Source organism: Biomphalaria glabrata, chromosome 9, assembly GCF_947242115.1.
Source record: "Biomphalaria glabrata chromosome 9, xgBioGlab47.1, whole genome shotgun sequence".
In the NCBI taxonomy this organism is placed as follows: domain Eukaryota; kingdom Metazoa; phylum Mollusca; class Gastropoda; family Planorbidae; genus Biomphalaria; species Biomphalaria glabrata.
In genome coordinates, this window is record NC_074719.1 from 20,003,952 (window position 1) to 20,022,126 (window position 18,175).

Genomic DNA, 18,175 nt, shown 5'->3' on the forward strand with positions numbered 1-18,175 from the left:
CTTCAGGACAGAAGGCTCAAAAGTAAAGTAGCAATAATACATAAGACACTGAACCATAATCTTCAAATACAAAAACAAAATTAAATAAAATACTCTGAAAGACACAAAGATAAAGGCACATTCCTCGTCCCATATGCTAGGACAAATTTGTACAAATACTCCTTCTTCCCTAGTGCTATTAGAGCATGGAATCGGTTGCCTGAGCTAGCCAGGAAAACCAGTGACTTGGCAGAATTTAAGTCATTGGTTAATATGCATGACTAAATGCATGACGCGTAGGACGTAATCATCTTCTTTTTTGAAGTAACGTCTGTATTATATAAGATAAGATAAGAAGGTCTGAAACAATGACTTTAGCCTCTTCTCAGCTCGTGTCCTCTGCTCTGAAGTCTATGAAGGTGTGGTGCCATTTTATACAAAGACGTCCCTGTTTGTGATTTTTCTGGGTTTTCTTATCTGAGATTGGTCGAATTTCTTCCGACTATTACACTTCATTATAGTGACGCTGTTTGGGTGAAAAAAAGGTACGCGACAGAGACGTCTTACTTAGCACGAAGTTATCTTAAAAAAGATCACGCCCAATACAGACCTCCGTGTGTTATATATACCTAGACTGTCCCTCGAATAATACCATTGACCAGAGATGCCTCTTTATTATTAGACATTTTTTTTTACTAGGATGAATAGTGGTTCTATAAGAAAACTCATTAATATTGGCCTTTTCTATATTCTTTCTCCTTACTACGAGAAGAAGAATTTCTGAAGCTGAAAACACCAGAATACGCTCCCCGGCCCCCGAAATCAGACTCTTTTCCCGACTTGAGCGTAAAACCGCCGAATGTTCAATTCTATCTCCAGAAAGAATTTTTTACAACACTTAAAAATTATGTAGGCAACACTATTTCTAACAAAACACAACAACATAAAAACAAGGAGCACATTCTAGTGAAATTTCATTATGTAAATTTGCATTCTAAACATAGTGTTAAATTGCATGCATATGGCTCCTTTCGTCTCGAAAGGCAATGGATGCGCCCAAAAGAGTCACTGGTTTTGGCTTAATCTTGAGACGGGGCAGAATCTGGTGTGGCTAATCAAGCCAATTCTAGAACGGCAGACACCTGCCGTCAGAAACCTAGACTTAGACATCGAGCTGACAAAAAGGATAGGAAAAGCTACCACAGCATTGGCAAAACTCTCCAAGTGTTAAATTACTATAAATGAAAAATAAAACTTTAATATTGTGTTATAATTATGACTAAATGTCTTTTTTTTTCATTACCTTCTTAGAAAAACTCACAGACCTCACTGTGGGAACCTATATCGCTCCTCTAGGTCCCCAGCTTCTAGGGAAATGTTTGAGAAACACTGCCATAATGTGTTTTGTTTCAAGTCATTAAGTGACTTGTACTTAGGATTATTTATTTTATATCAATTCAAGAAAAATATTCAGCGTTGAGTTGCTTCATTTTGTCCTAGTGGTGTATTGGATAAATTTGCAGACACCTCCGAATCCGCTTATGTAAGAGGATTGTGAATACATTCAATACAAATCACATCTCTACAAAATACAATCGTGATAATCATTATGAAAGTTGAAGAAACCTTGAAGGTGTTTCGAGTCACTTTATTTTGCGTCACATGACCTATATTGGTTGCTTTAGGAATAAAGAAATAAAGACGACATTAAGGGTACAAAAGGAGTCAATGATTAGGGTCATATTCATTCCGAAAAGACACGAATATAATGCAGAAAGTAATTTTTAAAAAATGCTATTGAAAAGAAAAAGACAATAGATGCAACGCATTAATAAAGAATGCATGAATTTGAAAAGCAGCCTTAGCAAACCTTGATAGAACGAATTATTATCGGCAATGTCTCGCTTTCAAAGGATCCACAAATAGTTTATTCGACACACACACACAAAGGGTATTTGTATCAATTAATACAGGCAATTTCAAAATTTAAGTGAAATAGAAAATAAAATCCTTGAAATTGTATAAACAAACAAATACTTTCACAAAACGTTCGATTCTACACCAGGTAGGTCTGATACTGAACAAATTACTATTATTATTGCATCTCTTTCTTAAATACCTCATGTTGCAATACATTGACATTTTCTGGGGTTTCGCCCAATGACTGATACAACTGTAGAAGGACTTTGCAGCTTCACAATAGACACAAAATGTCATGTTAAAATTGGAACTAAAAGATGGCACGAGGGATGGACGACAACAATGCATGAACGGGGAAAAAAAAGGAAAGATCTACAAAAATGGATTTAAACCAACGGGCGCTTTTGGTCCATGGTTCAGCTCTGTCGTAATATATTTCTTTTTTAGAAAGAAAAAAAAAGGGGGAGGGGCGTCATTTTTTACTTTCGCACGCAGGCGGCCACAGCCGATATATATATATATATATATATATATATATATATATAAATATAGATATATAGATAGATAGATGGATATATGGATGGATGGATGGATGGATGGATATAAAGCAACATTTAAGAAAATACTTTAAAAAAAAACAACAAATTTTTGGCTATATTAGAAAAAAAAAGGGCCATTTAGTTACTTCCTATCTCTCAATACTACAAAATATATCTCCCTTTCTATATAAAACAAAATTAATTAACTAATTAGTTAATTTTTGGATTGATTCATGTATTGTCTTTGACAATGAATCCTTAGAGAAAGGGAAGTGGGAGAAATAACGCGTAAAAGATTTGTACCAGAGTGGATGTAGCCTCAGCTTTGAAACAACAAGGGCCTACAACCTAACAATCAATCCATATACTTTATGTTCAAATTGGATCGAATCCAACAGAATCGGATTTAATAGGATCTGTTCGGATCGAATAAGAAACGGATCGGATCAAATCTCTTTTGTTTGTGTGTGTTTGTTTCTGTGTTTGTTTATTTTTTAAAATAATCTTACCTTCCTAATAGTCTGGCTGTAAAATAAAGCTACAAATGTTTGAAATAAATTACAGTAGGATTCTTTTTTTTTTTCTTTTATTATTTTGTTTAATGGTCGTGTGTGGTGATGAAATGATAAAGGCATAGACTTATATATATATATATATATATATATATATATATATATATATATATAAGTCTATGGATAAAGGATTCAAATATTTCAGTCATAATGAGGAGCTAATCACAACAATTCGCTTCCCTTACAAAATTATACTCATTTTTAATGGAAGTTCTGTTAAGCGTCCTTGACCTTGTTTAGTGTAATCTGCGAATCGTTTTCTAAATTTTAGGCGTTTTACGTCTTACTATTTCTCAAAGAATATTAAATTAGAATATAACAAAAAATGGTTCCGTTAGAAAGATTGTTGTAATGTTCTCTTCAGTTTGTACAGAATACGGAAGTATTGAAGGAAAAATTTTAATAATTATTTTATTTTCAGCATCGCAAGGCCGTTGTGGCTGAGTGGTAAAATGTTTGGCTTCTTAACCGAGGGGTCTCTCGGTGAAGACTGTCATTTTGAATTTCCCAACAACTTTGAAATTCAAATTAGAATATAAAAGAAAAAGATTTGCCGAAACCCGGGATCGAACCAGGGACCTTTAGATCTTCAGTCTAACGCTCTCCCAACTGAGCTATTTCGGCTATATACGTTATTACTTAAAATTATCTCAAGTACAAGTGTTATTAGCATTTACATTAGCTAAAAAAATATTTCAGTTAATAGTCTATAATATTCAGTCATTTGAAATAGAAGTAAATAAACATTTAAAAAACACTTTATTGTTTTACTTATAGATCCAGATATTACTATTACGATATAGAGACCTTGACCTTTTACCCCAAACATGAAACTCTTGTTTCGTTTTCGAAGAACTGTTATATATAGATCACATGTAGAATTATTCTAATTAATTTAATTCAGATATTAATAATTTTAAATGCCACTAAAATAGACAAAACACCATACTAATATAGATCTACTAGAATCTAGATCTAGATTTATATTCGTTTATCTTATGTTAATGTATGCAATCTTAGTTTCTATGTAACACCACCCTGGCAAACGGAAACGAATGTAAGATTTTAGACCTAATTTGAATTCTCGGAAAGAAGATTTCTAGATACTAAATAGATTTAGATCTGCTTAGTGATTCATTTAGAAAGGAACCAAATTTTATATCGAGATCAGGTCCTAGCATCACATATCCAATGTATTTCAGGAAATAGAATCTACATTATTAGCTGAGTTGTAAAAATGACAGACAACGATCCTCCCGAAAGGGAAATAAAGGTATAAATTATTATTATAAATTAAATAATAATAAATAAATAATCTAACCTAGGCTAAGTCGGCCAAGACCTAGTCACTACTCACTAGTAGGTACTTCAACATCGCTATTTTTGTACGCCGGAAGTGTGTTTAAATTCTGGTCCTCATGGTTTCGGTCGCGTCCCCGGTTACCGTCGGAAAAGTGCGTAAAACGTCATTATTTTTGAACCGATCTTCTAGATTAGAGTATCATTTTGTCGGGGAGAAAATGGCGATTCTTTTGATACCAAATTTGACGGGATTGGTTTACTAGATCGTTTTTTTTTAAGTTTCCAAAATTAGGGTGTGTTCCAGATATGATTACTTTTTTATTTTTGTTTTGTAATTATTTATATTGGTTAGTAATTTGTAGTATCCATATCTACATAAGAATCACGTGTGATTATAAAGCTATTTTGGATGGCACTCTTGGTATATGAATGCCAAAATGACCACCAAATCGAAAGTAGCCATTTTGCTATCAATTCTACCGGAAGTAGTAATAAAATACTTATAAAATATAATAAAAACGAAGTTTCCTTGTTTATTAATATAGATAATGAAGCAAAAAAACTCGTATTAATGTAGATCTAGATTTAGTTAGTAATAGATCTAGAGAAGCAACAGATAATGTAGAAAAATCAAATAATTGTTTTAATCATACACTAGAGTGTAGATCTAGGTCTAATACTTAGATTTAGGCTTAGACTTAGATCTATTTTCTAGAATAGGAACAGAGATGCTTAGAATGAAATCTAGAATAAGAATTAGATAAGATAGATAGATCTTTAATTGATTTGATATATACTAGTCTAGTCAATACTTAATTGTCTTAATAAACTAATACTAGTTTCTAGATCTAGAATGTTGAGGACTAAATTTAGATCTATTTTTTTATGTGAAATTTAATGGGAGAAAATCTGAGAAATAGCCTAAAAACTAAAACAGCTTTTCAATATATATTATAAATTAGATAATTTAGCTGTTTTATTATAAGTTTGTTTAGATTATGTCTGTATATATAATATATATATAGACTCAGTATATTTTAAACTTTATAAAAGAGACATTCTGATATCTAATCTTGGCAATTTGACTAATTGTATTGATTTCTATTGCCTCTTGCCTCGCCCCCCCCCCCCCCCCCCCCAATATCCAAATATTTTTTAATTTTACATCTGCATTTTTTTTTAAATAAAAAAAAAGGTCAATATTTTAAAAATGTTTTTTAAAGATAACTTTTTCATACTCCAGCTGTTTAAAGTCTCCTTTTAATTTTATGATTAAATATTAAGAAATAAAAACAAGTTCTCGTCAATATTTGAAAAAAATCTAGCTGTTCCCATAGTACAATTTTTAAAAATAAATGTCACAATTTTGAATTGCTTTTTTTCTTTAAAATTATTATTTATTTTTGTAGCAAATAACATGTTTAAAGTTTCTTGAAAATTTGAAATGGTAATATTAACAAATAAAAAAGTTGTGCTTGAATAAGTCAAATTCCGACCAAATTTGTCGGTTCTATTTTTAGCTTCGTCTGGCTGTAAAAGTATAAAAAATAGATTTAGATCAAAGATTTGGGGGTTAAAAAATGATATATAGAACATGTAAAGTCTCCTGAAAATTTGAAATAGAAATATTGACAAATAAAAAAGTTGTGCATGAATTTAGTCAAATTTCGACCAAATTTGTCGTCTCTATTTTCAGCTTCGCCCGGCTGTAAAAGTGTAAAAAATAGATTTAGATGAAAGATTTGGGGGTTATAAAATGATATAAAGAACATGTAAAGTCTCCTGAAAATTTGAAATGGAAATATTGACAAATACAAAAGTTGTGCATTAATTAAGTCAAATTTCGACCAAATTTGTCGTCTCTATTTTCAGCTTCGCCCGGCTGGAAAAGTATGAAAAATCGGTTTAGATGAAAGATTGGGGTAGTATTACGTTTTAAATAACATACATAAAGTCTTCTGAAAATTTGAACCAAAAATATTGAATAATAAGAAAGATATGCATGCTTTAATAACAAAAAGTCATTTTTCGGGTACCAAAATTTTTTATTGAATACAAAGCCAAAGAAGGAAAAAAAAATAAATACAAAAAAAATCATAACTTTGCTTCTACTTATCATAGAAACATAAATTTGATATTTTTGTAAATGGGACACCAAGCTCTATTTAATGATATCAATTACAAAACAATATGATCAAAACAAATTTTTTTGTTGAAGTGCCTATCACTAGTCATAGTCACCGTGCCTAGTGGCGCCTAGGACCTAGTGACCAGAATCTAGATCTAGTCCTAACTAGCCCTAATCCTAGACTACCTGACCTAGGTTAGTAGGTAGGAGTCGGACTAACTCACTAATAAGTAATCTGTAATGTAATAGTATAATAGTAATAAGTCATACTCAGTAAGTCGTCTAACTAGTCTGACTAAATTGACTAAATCATATGTCACTAAGACTAAGTCACAATTAAGTCTATTAAATGATTAATAGTATTATTTATTATTATTAAAATTAAAGTAAACTTTACTAACTAAGCCCTGGCTATAATACAAAAAACAGAAATGGAGAAGTGGTTTGAGTGCTGGGACAAGTCCCAAAAAGCCTGTGGAGTCTGGGAGCGCACTTCCCCGTGGTGGAGGCTGTCCAGGCCTGAGAAAGCTTTTATAGTACAGTGCAGGACAGGCCATTGTCCTGTTGGCTCATATTTCTTGCGGCTATGGCCAAATTTTGATTCATGGTGCCCCCGCTGCGGGAAAGAAGAGGAAACCGTGCCTCATATTCTGTTTGACTGCCCCAGACTTGCTGATCTCCGTCTCGACAGGTCTGGGAAACCCAAAATTCTCGACCTGTATGGCGACATTTATGCACTACGCAAGGCGGCAGGGTTTCTGTCCAGGGCTTTTGCAAGAGAGGATTTGAGCCTCTCAAGCACTCACTCAAATGGAGTTTGACGATGATGATAACTAACTAAGCCAGACTAAAAACTAAAAAAAATTAGATTATTACATTTATATTATAAGTACTTTAGAAGGAATTAGAATAATTAATGATAAACTACTAAACTAGAGATCCGCTAGAGTAGTTTATTTATTCCGGCCATTACATACATGAATCCGTACAATAACTTACTACATCTGTTTTTGTGGTCATTACCAATTACATCTTTATTTTGTTATTTAATATGAAACTAGCTGCCTAGCATGCCAGCAAGCTGTATTATACGTGCGTGTCCATTTTCCAATGATTCTGACCTATTTTCCTTCCATTAAAGCTGTCTTTTTATGTAAGAAAAAAGAATTTCAAATTTGTAAGTCAGGTTGTTGTTTTTTCCTGTGTTACCAGGATGACTTTACCTATTCCTAGGGTTAATAAAGACTATATTTTTTGGTTGGCTAAGTCTATGCTAATGAGCCCGCCAACATTTATTCTGTTTTTGGAGCTGATTTTTTTTATTCATAAGCCAAGTTGTTTGATTCCATACACACACAAAAATATTAAATTACGATTTTCTTACCAAAATTTATTTCAAACAGCCAGTTTTGGTCATCAATGTAAATGATCTTATATTATATTTGTATGTTTGTTTTTGTTTTTTTTTATAGAGAATAAATGGGCAAATGTTTGGAGTGAGCTTGGTACATTGAATGAAGTTAAATGCCTAGATCTAGACCTACTAAATAGATCTAGATTTATATAGAGAGAATGAAGAGGATTCAGCTATTTAGGCAAGAATGGCTAACCTAGCCTGTACTGTACTACAAGAGTTCATCTGTATTAGAAATTTATTAAATGAATAAACAAAAAAAACACAAACATTCAGCACACATCTAATCAAGCAAACATAAAATAAGTCTAAAAGTTGATGTAGAAGTCACTATCCGTCCAGTGAACTATTTTTGGTAGAATAAGTGTGCATTTATTTTTTTTTGTGTTCATATTTATGCATAATTTGAAAACATCTTAATGATTTCATGTGAGGGGCTATGCCTGGGGATCTTAGTCAATATCAATATATAGAATTACAATCTGAGTTTATTGATGCCAAAATATAGAGACTGTTTGAAATAAATTTTGGTGTTTGGAATCAAATAATGTGTGACAAAATTTGTTTGAATTAAATGAAAACACATATGGCCTCTTTGACCTTAAATATAATAACAAATATAGGTTTGGGACACAAATATGAGTAGTCATCCTTATTGTCCATAAACTAAAAAAAATTTTGATACTTTATTTTCTTTTCTATGTCAAACCATTATCAAATAATGCTCTGTCAAAGTCAAACTTTGAATTTTCGTCCTATAGGTGTTTTAATAGCCATATAAACTACTCTAGATCTAGATTCTAGAATAATATTTAAATGTCTTGATCTATTTGTTATCTAGAACAAGACTATTCTAGACTAACTTCACTAAGTTTAAGAGCTTAAATTAATTTTCTTTTCTTTTGTCATTTGCATTAGGATTTTGAATTTATTCAACTCTGTAAGTTCCGTGTTAGTACATCTGACAATGCAGATTTATTCAGCAAAAGAGGAAAGCTTGTTGCATGTTCTTCCAACTATGGTCTTCTCTTTTTTGGCACCAAATCAGGTAATGCTAGTAGTATCAATCATTTCTTTGTTATAAAAAAAAAAGGTATATTAATCAAATTATAAAGTATAATTTGTTTAATTTGTAGTGATTATTATTATTTTTATTTATTATTTCTTGTTGTTGCTTTAACCAGGGTTTAATGTTGTGAAAACACAAGAGTTGATGAAGATTGATGAAGGTCTAGGTAAAGAGAGAAACAAAGTGACTGTCAATGATGTGCCTGTGGAGTTTAAAGTGGATATAAACTCATCCCAATTAGTAATCCTAGATGTGAGTGGTGACGGGCTTTACCTTGCTGCTGTTGTATCTCAAGCAGGAACATTTTCTGTACTGTTCTATGACATTCGCATTTTTGCTGATAAGGTAAGTACTGGACAGGATTTTGTTTTTGTAATGCTGTCTGAGCAAATGTGTAAAAGATTAGTGTTATCACAGGTGATTGTGGTTTATATGATATAACAGGTGATTGTGGTTTATGTGATATAACAGGTGATTGTGGTTTTTGTGATATGACAGGTGTTTGTGGTTTATGTGATATGACAGATGGTAGTTGTTTATGTGATATGACAGGTGATTGTGGTTGATTGAAAAGGGGTTACATAGAATAGATAAATATTAATTGATATTTATATTAAATTTTATTTATATAAATCTATGCAAGAATACTCAAGGAAGGTGGGAGTGAATGAATGATTAATGAATGGGAAAAAATTACTATGTTCAGATTATTCTAATTATTTGAGGCCTACAAGGTGATATAAATTGGTTCCTGTAAATATTTCAATTTAAATTTTCACATCAATGAAAAACCCCTCCCACTAAAGTTATCTTTCCTAAATCACCAGAATGCTCCAGTGTTTCCATTTGCTACTATGCCACTATCAGTGTCCCAGCCTGGATCAGTGTTGGATCTGTCTTGGAATCCAGCCGTGTACAGCATGTTAGCTGTTTGTACCTCAGATGGTCTTGTACAGCTTGTAGATGTTGCTGACAAACCAAAAGTCATTGCCACTTTACCCAGTCAAGTGGGGGCTTCATGCTGTAAGTTAATTTGAATAAAATTTTTAAAAACTTAAGCAATTCAGTTTGAATTGCTTGTTAATTAAAAAAAGAAAATGTATAAAATAAAGATCACTTTCATGTTGACTGATGTCTATAATATGTGAACCACAGTAGTAAGTCTTTTTAAAATCCAGAAGTGCTTACAATTCAAGTCTTTTTTAGCCATTATTCATGTTTTCCCTTCTTTCCTCTCTTCTTGTTTTATGTCAAATACAACCCTCCAGCAGTGATCAATTTGTTTAGCAGTTCAGCGCTTTCTGTCTGGGCAAACAGGCTCTATCTTATGAGCCAATCACAGACCTGCCTACCGTTACGCAAAATGTGTATTCGTTACGCAAAATCTCCAAAAATGACGCAAATACGCATTTAACCCGTCGCATTACGCATTTCGTATTTCCCCCCCCCCCTCTCTTGACTAGATTACGAGCGGTCACGGAGGTCACGCTAAGCCATCCTGTTGGGGGGGGGCAGAAAAGGTGGGGGAACACATTGTGTCCAGATCTATACGTTGATTGGTTCTTAAAAACAATTAGATTTAGTCTAGAAATGAAGAACGCGAGTGTGAGGGAGTGGCGGGTTGGTACCGTCAGTTAGCTGATACACCAACGTGACTTTTTTTTTGTAAGTTCATTAGTAGAAATTAATTATGTTGAATCCCTGATTCCCGTATTCATTTGTATAGAAAAAAATATTGAAGTGCTATCGATTCAAAACACATAGAGTGACATTGTAGATATCTAGTCTAGATCTGGATTCTAGATCTAGAATCTAGATAACTTGTTATACAGGAATAGATGTAGCTAGAGTCTAGCTAGTCATTACGTTATGTCATGATTCTCTACATTACTCTACAATCTAGATCCAATTTATTTGTAGTATGATTTAGATTGACTAGATCTAGATCGATAACATCTACTACCATCTAGTCTAGATCTAGATTAGATTCTTAGTCTTAGTATAGAATAGATCAAGGATGAAGGTAGGCTTACGAAAGTTTGGAGTAGACCTACGTTTGTAGCGGATCCACAGCATCTGTAACACTCTTGAGCCCAGATCTAGAGTAGATTATATTCATTATATAGACATAGATCCAGATCTAGTCTAGATATCATCTCTATTGTCGTATTGATCTAGATTTAGATTGTAGATCTAATCATGACATCTAGATCTAATATTATATATATATATATATGACAAAATAGTGGATCGCGTAAGTGTTACGCATTTTGGTGCCAAAATACGCATTTTGACAATCAGCATTACGCATTTGGACTATTTTTTGGTATGCAGGTCTGCAATCAGTTTAAAACAAATGACTGAACAATTTTTTGATGAAGTTTTAACATTATAACAATATTGGGCTTAGTGGTTATATCACCTTATTCAATTTCTGTACATCAGCTAAGATTTTTATGCAAACTTGACAATTGTGTGCTTCAATCTATGTTAAGCTTTTTTTTTTTTCAAAAACTAAAATTGATTGTTTATGAATCTCTATAAAACAGTTTGCTGGAGTCCAAAAGGCAAGCAGCTATTAGTTGGAAAGATGGATGGAAGTTTAGGACAATATGACCATGGCCTTGTGGAGAAAAAAAATTGGCCAGTTCCTAATATTTTAAAAGATGCACATTCTGGTAAATATAGACATGCTTTTTACTTCTTCTATATTGATAGAGCATAAGTAGTACTTTGTTTGCCCCTAACATGAAATTAAGACAAAATATTCCTGTATGGGATAATGAAAATGATATAAGCTTAATTTTTTTTTTTTATACTAAATCGTAATGAGGTTTTTCAAGAACACTACACCATTTAGTTCAGTCAGGTATTTTCATTTTGCATTAGGGTCAAACTACTTTTAGGTAAGTGGTTCTGTGAAAAAGTTTTCTCAAGGTTGTAAAATAATGCATTTATATAGTCATGTAATCTTAAAAGTCCTGGTCGTCAAAGATTTTATCTTACCACTTACAAAAAAAAAAAGATAATCATAAATAATAGTTTATTTACCCATGTCATACTTTTTCAGAAATATAAAAATAAAAAAAAAGGGTTTTAAACACAGCACTTCTATTAAAGGGCAATAAAAAGTAGAAAATAAATATTCAAAAAGATCTCTTTGTAATCTTGTTTTTTACTGCTTTTGGGGGTAAAGCCTTTTTTTTTTATGGAGTTTCAGTCACAAATGTATCACCAAATTTTTGTAGAAGGAAAATGATTTCTGAAAAGGGTGATTAAGGCAATGCTAATTTACAATCCATTGCAAAGTGTTTTTTATAATTGATTAATATACATACACTTATTGGTATAATCTTAGCATTAACATTTATTTTATTATTTTTTTTTTTTTTTAATATGTATTTTTATATATATATTAAAAGAAAATGTATTAATTATGACTAATTGATAAACTAATTGGTTGTTTTTTCATTTGATCCATGTGTTGTCATGGAGGAGCATGCATGTAAATTTTGATGACGATTGGATGAGTAGATTGTTGAAAAATTGATAGCAAAAAACCATGAAAGGTACAGAGGGTGTTAATATAAGTGTAACAAAAATGTTTAAACCTAAAATGTCACCATATATGTATTGTACTTTTTTCTCAGTTCTTGATGTTGTTTGGCAATCAACGCACACATTCATTGCTGCTTACCTGCCGGTTGGTGCTCAGCCTTCAGAACAGCCCTCTGTTATATTAACTTCAGCAAATGTAAGTCATTAGAGATGATTAGACAAACCGCTGAAACTATTTCAAAGTTTTTAAAATTTTAAGCTCATATAATATTTTATAAAAAAATAATAATAATTTATATACTGTATGTGAGTATTTCTAATGACCCTCTAAGAATCACTGTTATAAACATATGCAATGGAATATAGCATTCAATAGGGTAAGGAGTAATTTTTGTTATGTTACATGAAGTGTTGCATTGGTGATGATTTGATGACACCATTGCATTTATTGTGCTTGAGTGTAATCACCTGTTACTTTTGCTCCCTCTGGAAGAGTGCTGATGTGTTTTTCAAACTATAAATGTATAATGTATGTACATATTTTTTACATTATTAAATAAGGTAAAAAAGGACAATTTGATTAATGCTACACTTTTTTTTAATTTCATAATAAAATGTTATATTATATTAAGAAAACTTCAATGCCGCTAATATCTTGAAATAGATGCAAAGGCAATTTACTAAAATACTGTTTGTTTTTTACAATTAGGCATACATAATATATGCACATAGATTTAAACTAAACTATTTTTTAACTCTTTATCTCCATAATTATTTTCCACGTTCTGACAATTGTTCATTTTTCACATTTGAATATTCTACCCTGTTATCATTAAACTTCAGTAACATTTTTGTTTGTAGTTAGAAAATGTTTGACTTTTGGTCTAGAGTTTAGTAGAATGCATGCTCCTTTTATATAACACAAATTAAAGTTTATAAAAACACAAATTAATTTATGGAATCAAATCAATGAGAGAAAGAGTTGAGTCAATTTAAGAGAAGGCATGTACTCAATAGCCTTGTGATGTTAGTTACCAAAACAATTAGAGAGAAAAAAGGTCACTATAGATGTTTCCATATTGTTCTTCAACAAATAATAATTATGGTTGTATTCTTGTTATCTAGTTTCATTATTTGACCACACATCATTAAGCTACAAATGTGTTCATATTCTGAATAATTGAGCATAGGATTGAAAGTTTTTAAGTTAGAAATTTTAAAATGTGTTCAATAAAAATAATGAATCTAATCATTGAGGGTCTCAAGTAGTTTGAACTTGTTTTACTTTTGTCTCATGTCTCAGAAAGATCAAGTTCTCCATATCAATTTCTATGATGTGTGTTTTGGGAATGGGGAAGAAAGACAACCTCATTACTTTTTTCATCAAGTTTTGAAATGGTAAGTTGCTTTCTAAATTCATTTACACGAGTAGATGGTAAGTTGCTTTCTAAATTTCACATGAGTAGATGGTAAGTTGCTTTCTAAATTCATTCACACGAGTAGATGGTAAGTTGCTTTCTAAATTCATTCACACGAGTAGATGGTAAGTTGCTTTCTAAATTTCACATGAGTAGATCAGCATCCTTGAACTTTAGTTAGGCTGAACACAACTTCAAAAATACTTTCAGCATTTACAGAGACTAGTAACTATACAATATATCCATGTTGTTACTTTCAAAGTTAATAGCTACTTTTTTACTTTCCTAAAAGCAAAAACTTACATTTTTTATATGAACTATTTAAGCATTTTTTTAAAAATAAAAATATAAACATTTTTACAACTATTCACTATTAATAGTAAAAAAAAAAACGGGAGGTTTCTTTCAATGAAGGAGGTAATGTTTCCATACATTTTATGTAAACGGTTTTATTTTTTGTTCTAAAATAGTGTTATAAAAAAATATTTGTATTATTAGGTTTACATTGAACCATGTTTTCACTGAATACATATTGTAATGTTTCTCCCTATTCAGGCTTTTTGCAACTGCACTACACAACTCTACCAACTCTAGGAACTTGACAACTCAGGGCTAACAAAAAAAAAAAAAGTAAAACTTCAATGTCCAATAAATCACAGCCAAAACTGTACAATTAATTTTCATTCCTGGAAGGTCTCTGTACCTTGTTCAAATAGTACCATACTGAATTGTAAATCAGGAAGTTGTGACTGACTCGACTCTGATACCTCCATTCTTTATATAGGGTCCCTAATGGCCTTCCAGAACTGGACTGAACATCACTCGATCCTTCTTGGTAGTCACCTGACTATATCTGATGTGACTGGTCTGAGTAATGTTTACTTTAGATGTTTCTTGAAACTTGCCCACTCGTCACGATTGACCGCTTATCCTACTCTGGCTTGTGGCAATTTGTGTCAGCTGGCTACACACACACACACACACACACAACTACCCCTATCCGCATCACCACCATAGATATAACAATATGATAAGAATTATAACATAGATAAATCTCCATACTCTGTGGTATCATTCTATCAGCTGGCCTAACATAACAATAATATTATTGTTTCCACACTATCTATCTTTGTAATCTTGTGAAACTCATTTTCTATACAGTTAATGTTGAATGTCTGCATCTTATTCGAGACCTAACTATTGGTGATAATATCATTAAAAATTTGTTTTCTTTTAGGGAAATGGTTCTCATTGCATCCAGCAATTCAACAGAAGCAACAGTCATTGGTAAAAATTTAGATGACAAGGTAATTATTTGATAACTATGTTTTTTATTTTATATCCCTGTTACGGAGATGATTTAAAAGAATCTTGCTGTTTAGCAGGATATCCTCAGCAAATTAGTGCCAGTTTATTATCTAAAGCAAATTAGTGCCAGTTTATTATCTAAAGCAAATTAGTGCCAGTTTATTATCTAAAGCAAATTAGTGCCAGTTTATTATCTAAAGCAAATTAGTGCCAGTTTATTATCTAAAGCAAATTAGTGCCAGTTAATTATCTAAAGCAAATTAGTGCCAGTTTATTATCTAAAGCAAATTAGTGCCAGTTTATTATCTAAAGCAAATTAGTGCCAGTTTATTATCTAAAGCAAATTAGTGCCAGTTTATTATTACAATGAGTTCAAATGAATGTATCTTTTGACAGACCAGCTGGGAACACTGGAACTTAGAGGATTGTTCTAGAGCACAATTGCCTTTAACAGCAGATCAGAATGACTCATTCCCTGTTGGCCTTGCAGTGGACTACTCCCCCATGAAACAAATTATGCTCAGTAAGTTTAGAAACATTTTAGTAGCAGCAATATATTTGGTTTCATTGAAGTCTTGGCATAAAATTATTTGCATCACATGATATGTTTATCTTTTCAGCATGATAATTCATTTAGCACTTTTGATCCAAAATCTTTTAAATTTACTAATGTTTCATAGGAGTTGTTTGTTGGACTAAAGGTAGTAAGGATACAAAACTGTATATTTAAAGATTAAAATGGGTTGACTTATTTTCTGACAGGTGACAACAAATGTCTCCCACCATGTCCAGTCATGTATCTGCTGACCACTGATGGCATACTTCTGGGCTATTATTTACACTATAGCCATAAAGATGCTGCACCTGCAACAACACCGGCACATGCTCTAAGTTCAGTTGGTGCAAGGAAAGGGGGTATGATATGGTGCTGTGTTTAATGTCCAGTTTAAAAAATTTATCAACTGATGTAACTATTAATCATTATTTATTTGATATTAATGTAACAATGGTTTTTTACTTTGATATTTTGTGACCAATACTTTATTTATTAACTTGTTCAGTGCCTGGGACATTCACTGCTGTTTCACCACCTAAACAGCCTGCCCAAGATACTTCAAACTCTGCTCTGTTAGCCACTCCTCTCAATGTCTTTGGAGTCAACAAGCCCACAGCAACACCAGCTCCCAGCATCTTTGGTGCCCCTGCTGCCAGTCCCTTTGGAGCTCCAACCCCAACACAGAGTATCTTTGGAGGCAGAACCCCAACTTCAGGTATATTTGGAGCGCCTGCTACGACATCAAATGTTTTTACAGCACCAACACCAACTGCAAGTATATTTGGAACACCAACATCAACGTTAGGCTTATTTGGAGCATCCGCCTCCACATCAAGTGTTTTTACAGCACCCACGCCAACTTCAAGCATTTTTGGAAAATCAGCAACACCAGCATCTACTTTATCTACCCCGAATGTCTTTGGGGTGGCGGCTCCAGTTGCCACCTCAGCACCTGGTAGCACTGGTGCTGGAGCAACTCCTAGCCTGTTTGGTTCTGCTGTTCCTACTGCAACTTCAACTCCTGCTGTGTTTGGTTCAGTGTCACCTGCAACATCCACAAATGTATTTTCAACAACGACAACTACTTCAGCCTTCTCATTTTCAGGACTAGGGACAAAGACTACAAGTGAGTTGTTACTGTTACTATTTATTTTTACTACTTGAGCTATTGTGTACCAGTGACACCTCACTGCTGTGCGACCTTTAGTGGAGACTCTGCAAAGTCTATTCTTTTATTTTTTCTTCTCCATCTTTTTCTGTTACCTTTTTTTCTTCCTTGATTATGTCTTTTGGAACAGTTTCTGTAAAGCTAACTATTAGCACACAACTTAGCTTCCTAAGACTGGCTAATGGGGAGCTAAATACAAAAGTTGGCAGGGATATTTTTTCAGACATTTTCATCTGTGGTTGGTGGTTGAGCAGACTTGCTTCCATGTCTTATCTGATCCAATGGAAATCATCATCATCTTTCCTTTGCGTTTCTTCAGTTGTTCTCCATGTTTCATAATCTAGTTGAAATAGAATGACTTAGTTATAACTATATATCTGTGTGTAGGCAAGATATACATTTATTTTGAAGCGTATGTCACCAGAACTTCATGGATGGATGAATGCAAAGTGAAAACGAATTATCCTTTATGTTTATTTTTTTTTTGTCTCTGCCATTTTCAAACTGAAAAATAGACTACTGTTGTCTAGTGCTATGTATATACGATAGTTGCCATTGATATATTTAATAATTTTAATATTTTTACTCATATTACATTTGTGAGAATCAAATTAACCCTTTCTCTTCTAATCGACAATATCATTGTTGATTTGATCCTGCTATTTCTGTCACATGGACAATACTAGTTTTAATGCTTTAAAAGTCTTTTTTTTTTTTTCTTTTTTTTTTTTTTTTTTTTGCCAAACTGTTTTTCAAAATTTAATCTTGAATTTTTTTTTAACAAGTTTTTTTTTTTTTTTAAACAAAAACAATGTTTTAAAAGTGGGGGGCTTTAATAGTCTCAATATATTTTAGATTGATGGTTAATATAGTAATGACAATGGATAATGAGTTGTAGACAGTCCTGTTATAAAATGTGTTTTTTAATATGTTATGTATGAAGTTTAGTGAAAATATGGGTATATATATTTTTTTATAATTTTTGGATCATAATATATTTCCTAGATCTAGTCTAGAGATAGAGGTTATCAGCTTGTCCACAGTTGGTTAGTTTTCATTTTTCAAAAAGTAGTGACGTAATTAGTACAGTTTTCAATTTCATGTGTTTTACATGTGCTATATATGTAAAGTTTTGTAAAAAAAAAAAAAATACTCTTTTTTTTTTTTTCTATTTGGATCATAAAATACTACTTAGATCTTTTCTAGACCCAATGTCTGTAAGTTTTTTTTATTCTCCTTAATAA

The 18,175-nt window shown here is 32.2% G+C and overlaps 1 protein-coding gene and 1 non-coding gene across 4 annotated transcripts in view; one reads left to right on the plus strand and one right to left on the minus strand.

Annotated features, from left to right (window-relative positions):
* Nucleotides 1-3,561: 3,561 nt before the first annotated feature.
* Trnaf-gaa (transfer RNA phenylalanine (anticodon GAA)) lies at nucleotides 3,562-3,634 on the minus strand. Its single transcript has one exon. It is a non-coding gene; the product is annotated as a tRNA-Phe (tRNA).
* A 373-nt stretch (nucleotides 3,635-4,007) lies between these two features.
* LOC106053528 (nuclear pore complex protein Nup214-like) overlaps nucleotides 4,008-18,175 on the plus strand; it is a 44,230-nt gene continuing 30,062 nt past the window's right edge. Inside the window, exons 1-11 of one of the 3 annotated variants that reach the window (XM_056040745.1) lie at nucleotides 4,008-4,283; nucleotides 8,773-8,902; nucleotides 9,039-9,268; nucleotides 9,751-9,946; nucleotides 11,473-11,601; nucleotides 12,574-12,677; nucleotides 13,785-13,879; nucleotides 15,137-15,206; nucleotides 15,604-15,730; nucleotides 15,970-16,122; nucleotides 16,269-16,889. In XM_056040745.1, the coding sequence (XP_055896720.1) occupies nucleotides 4,248-4,283; nucleotides 8,773-8,902; nucleotides 9,039-9,268; nucleotides 9,751-9,946; nucleotides 11,473-11,601; nucleotides 12,574-12,677; nucleotides 13,785-13,879; nucleotides 15,137-15,206; nucleotides 15,604-15,730; nucleotides 15,970-16,122; nucleotides 16,269-16,889 (1,891 nt within the window). In that variant the 5' untranslated portion in view covers nucleotides 4,008-4,247. The remainder of the gene's footprint in view (nucleotides 4,284-8,772; nucleotides 8,903-9,038; nucleotides 9,269-9,750; nucleotides 9,947-11,472; nucleotides 11,602-12,573; nucleotides 12,678-13,784; nucleotides 13,880-15,136; nucleotides 15,207-15,603; nucleotides 15,731-15,969; nucleotides 16,123-16,268; nucleotides 16,890-18,175) is intronic. The other 2 variants (XM_056040744.1, XM_056040743.1) reach the window with 2 other exon arrangements.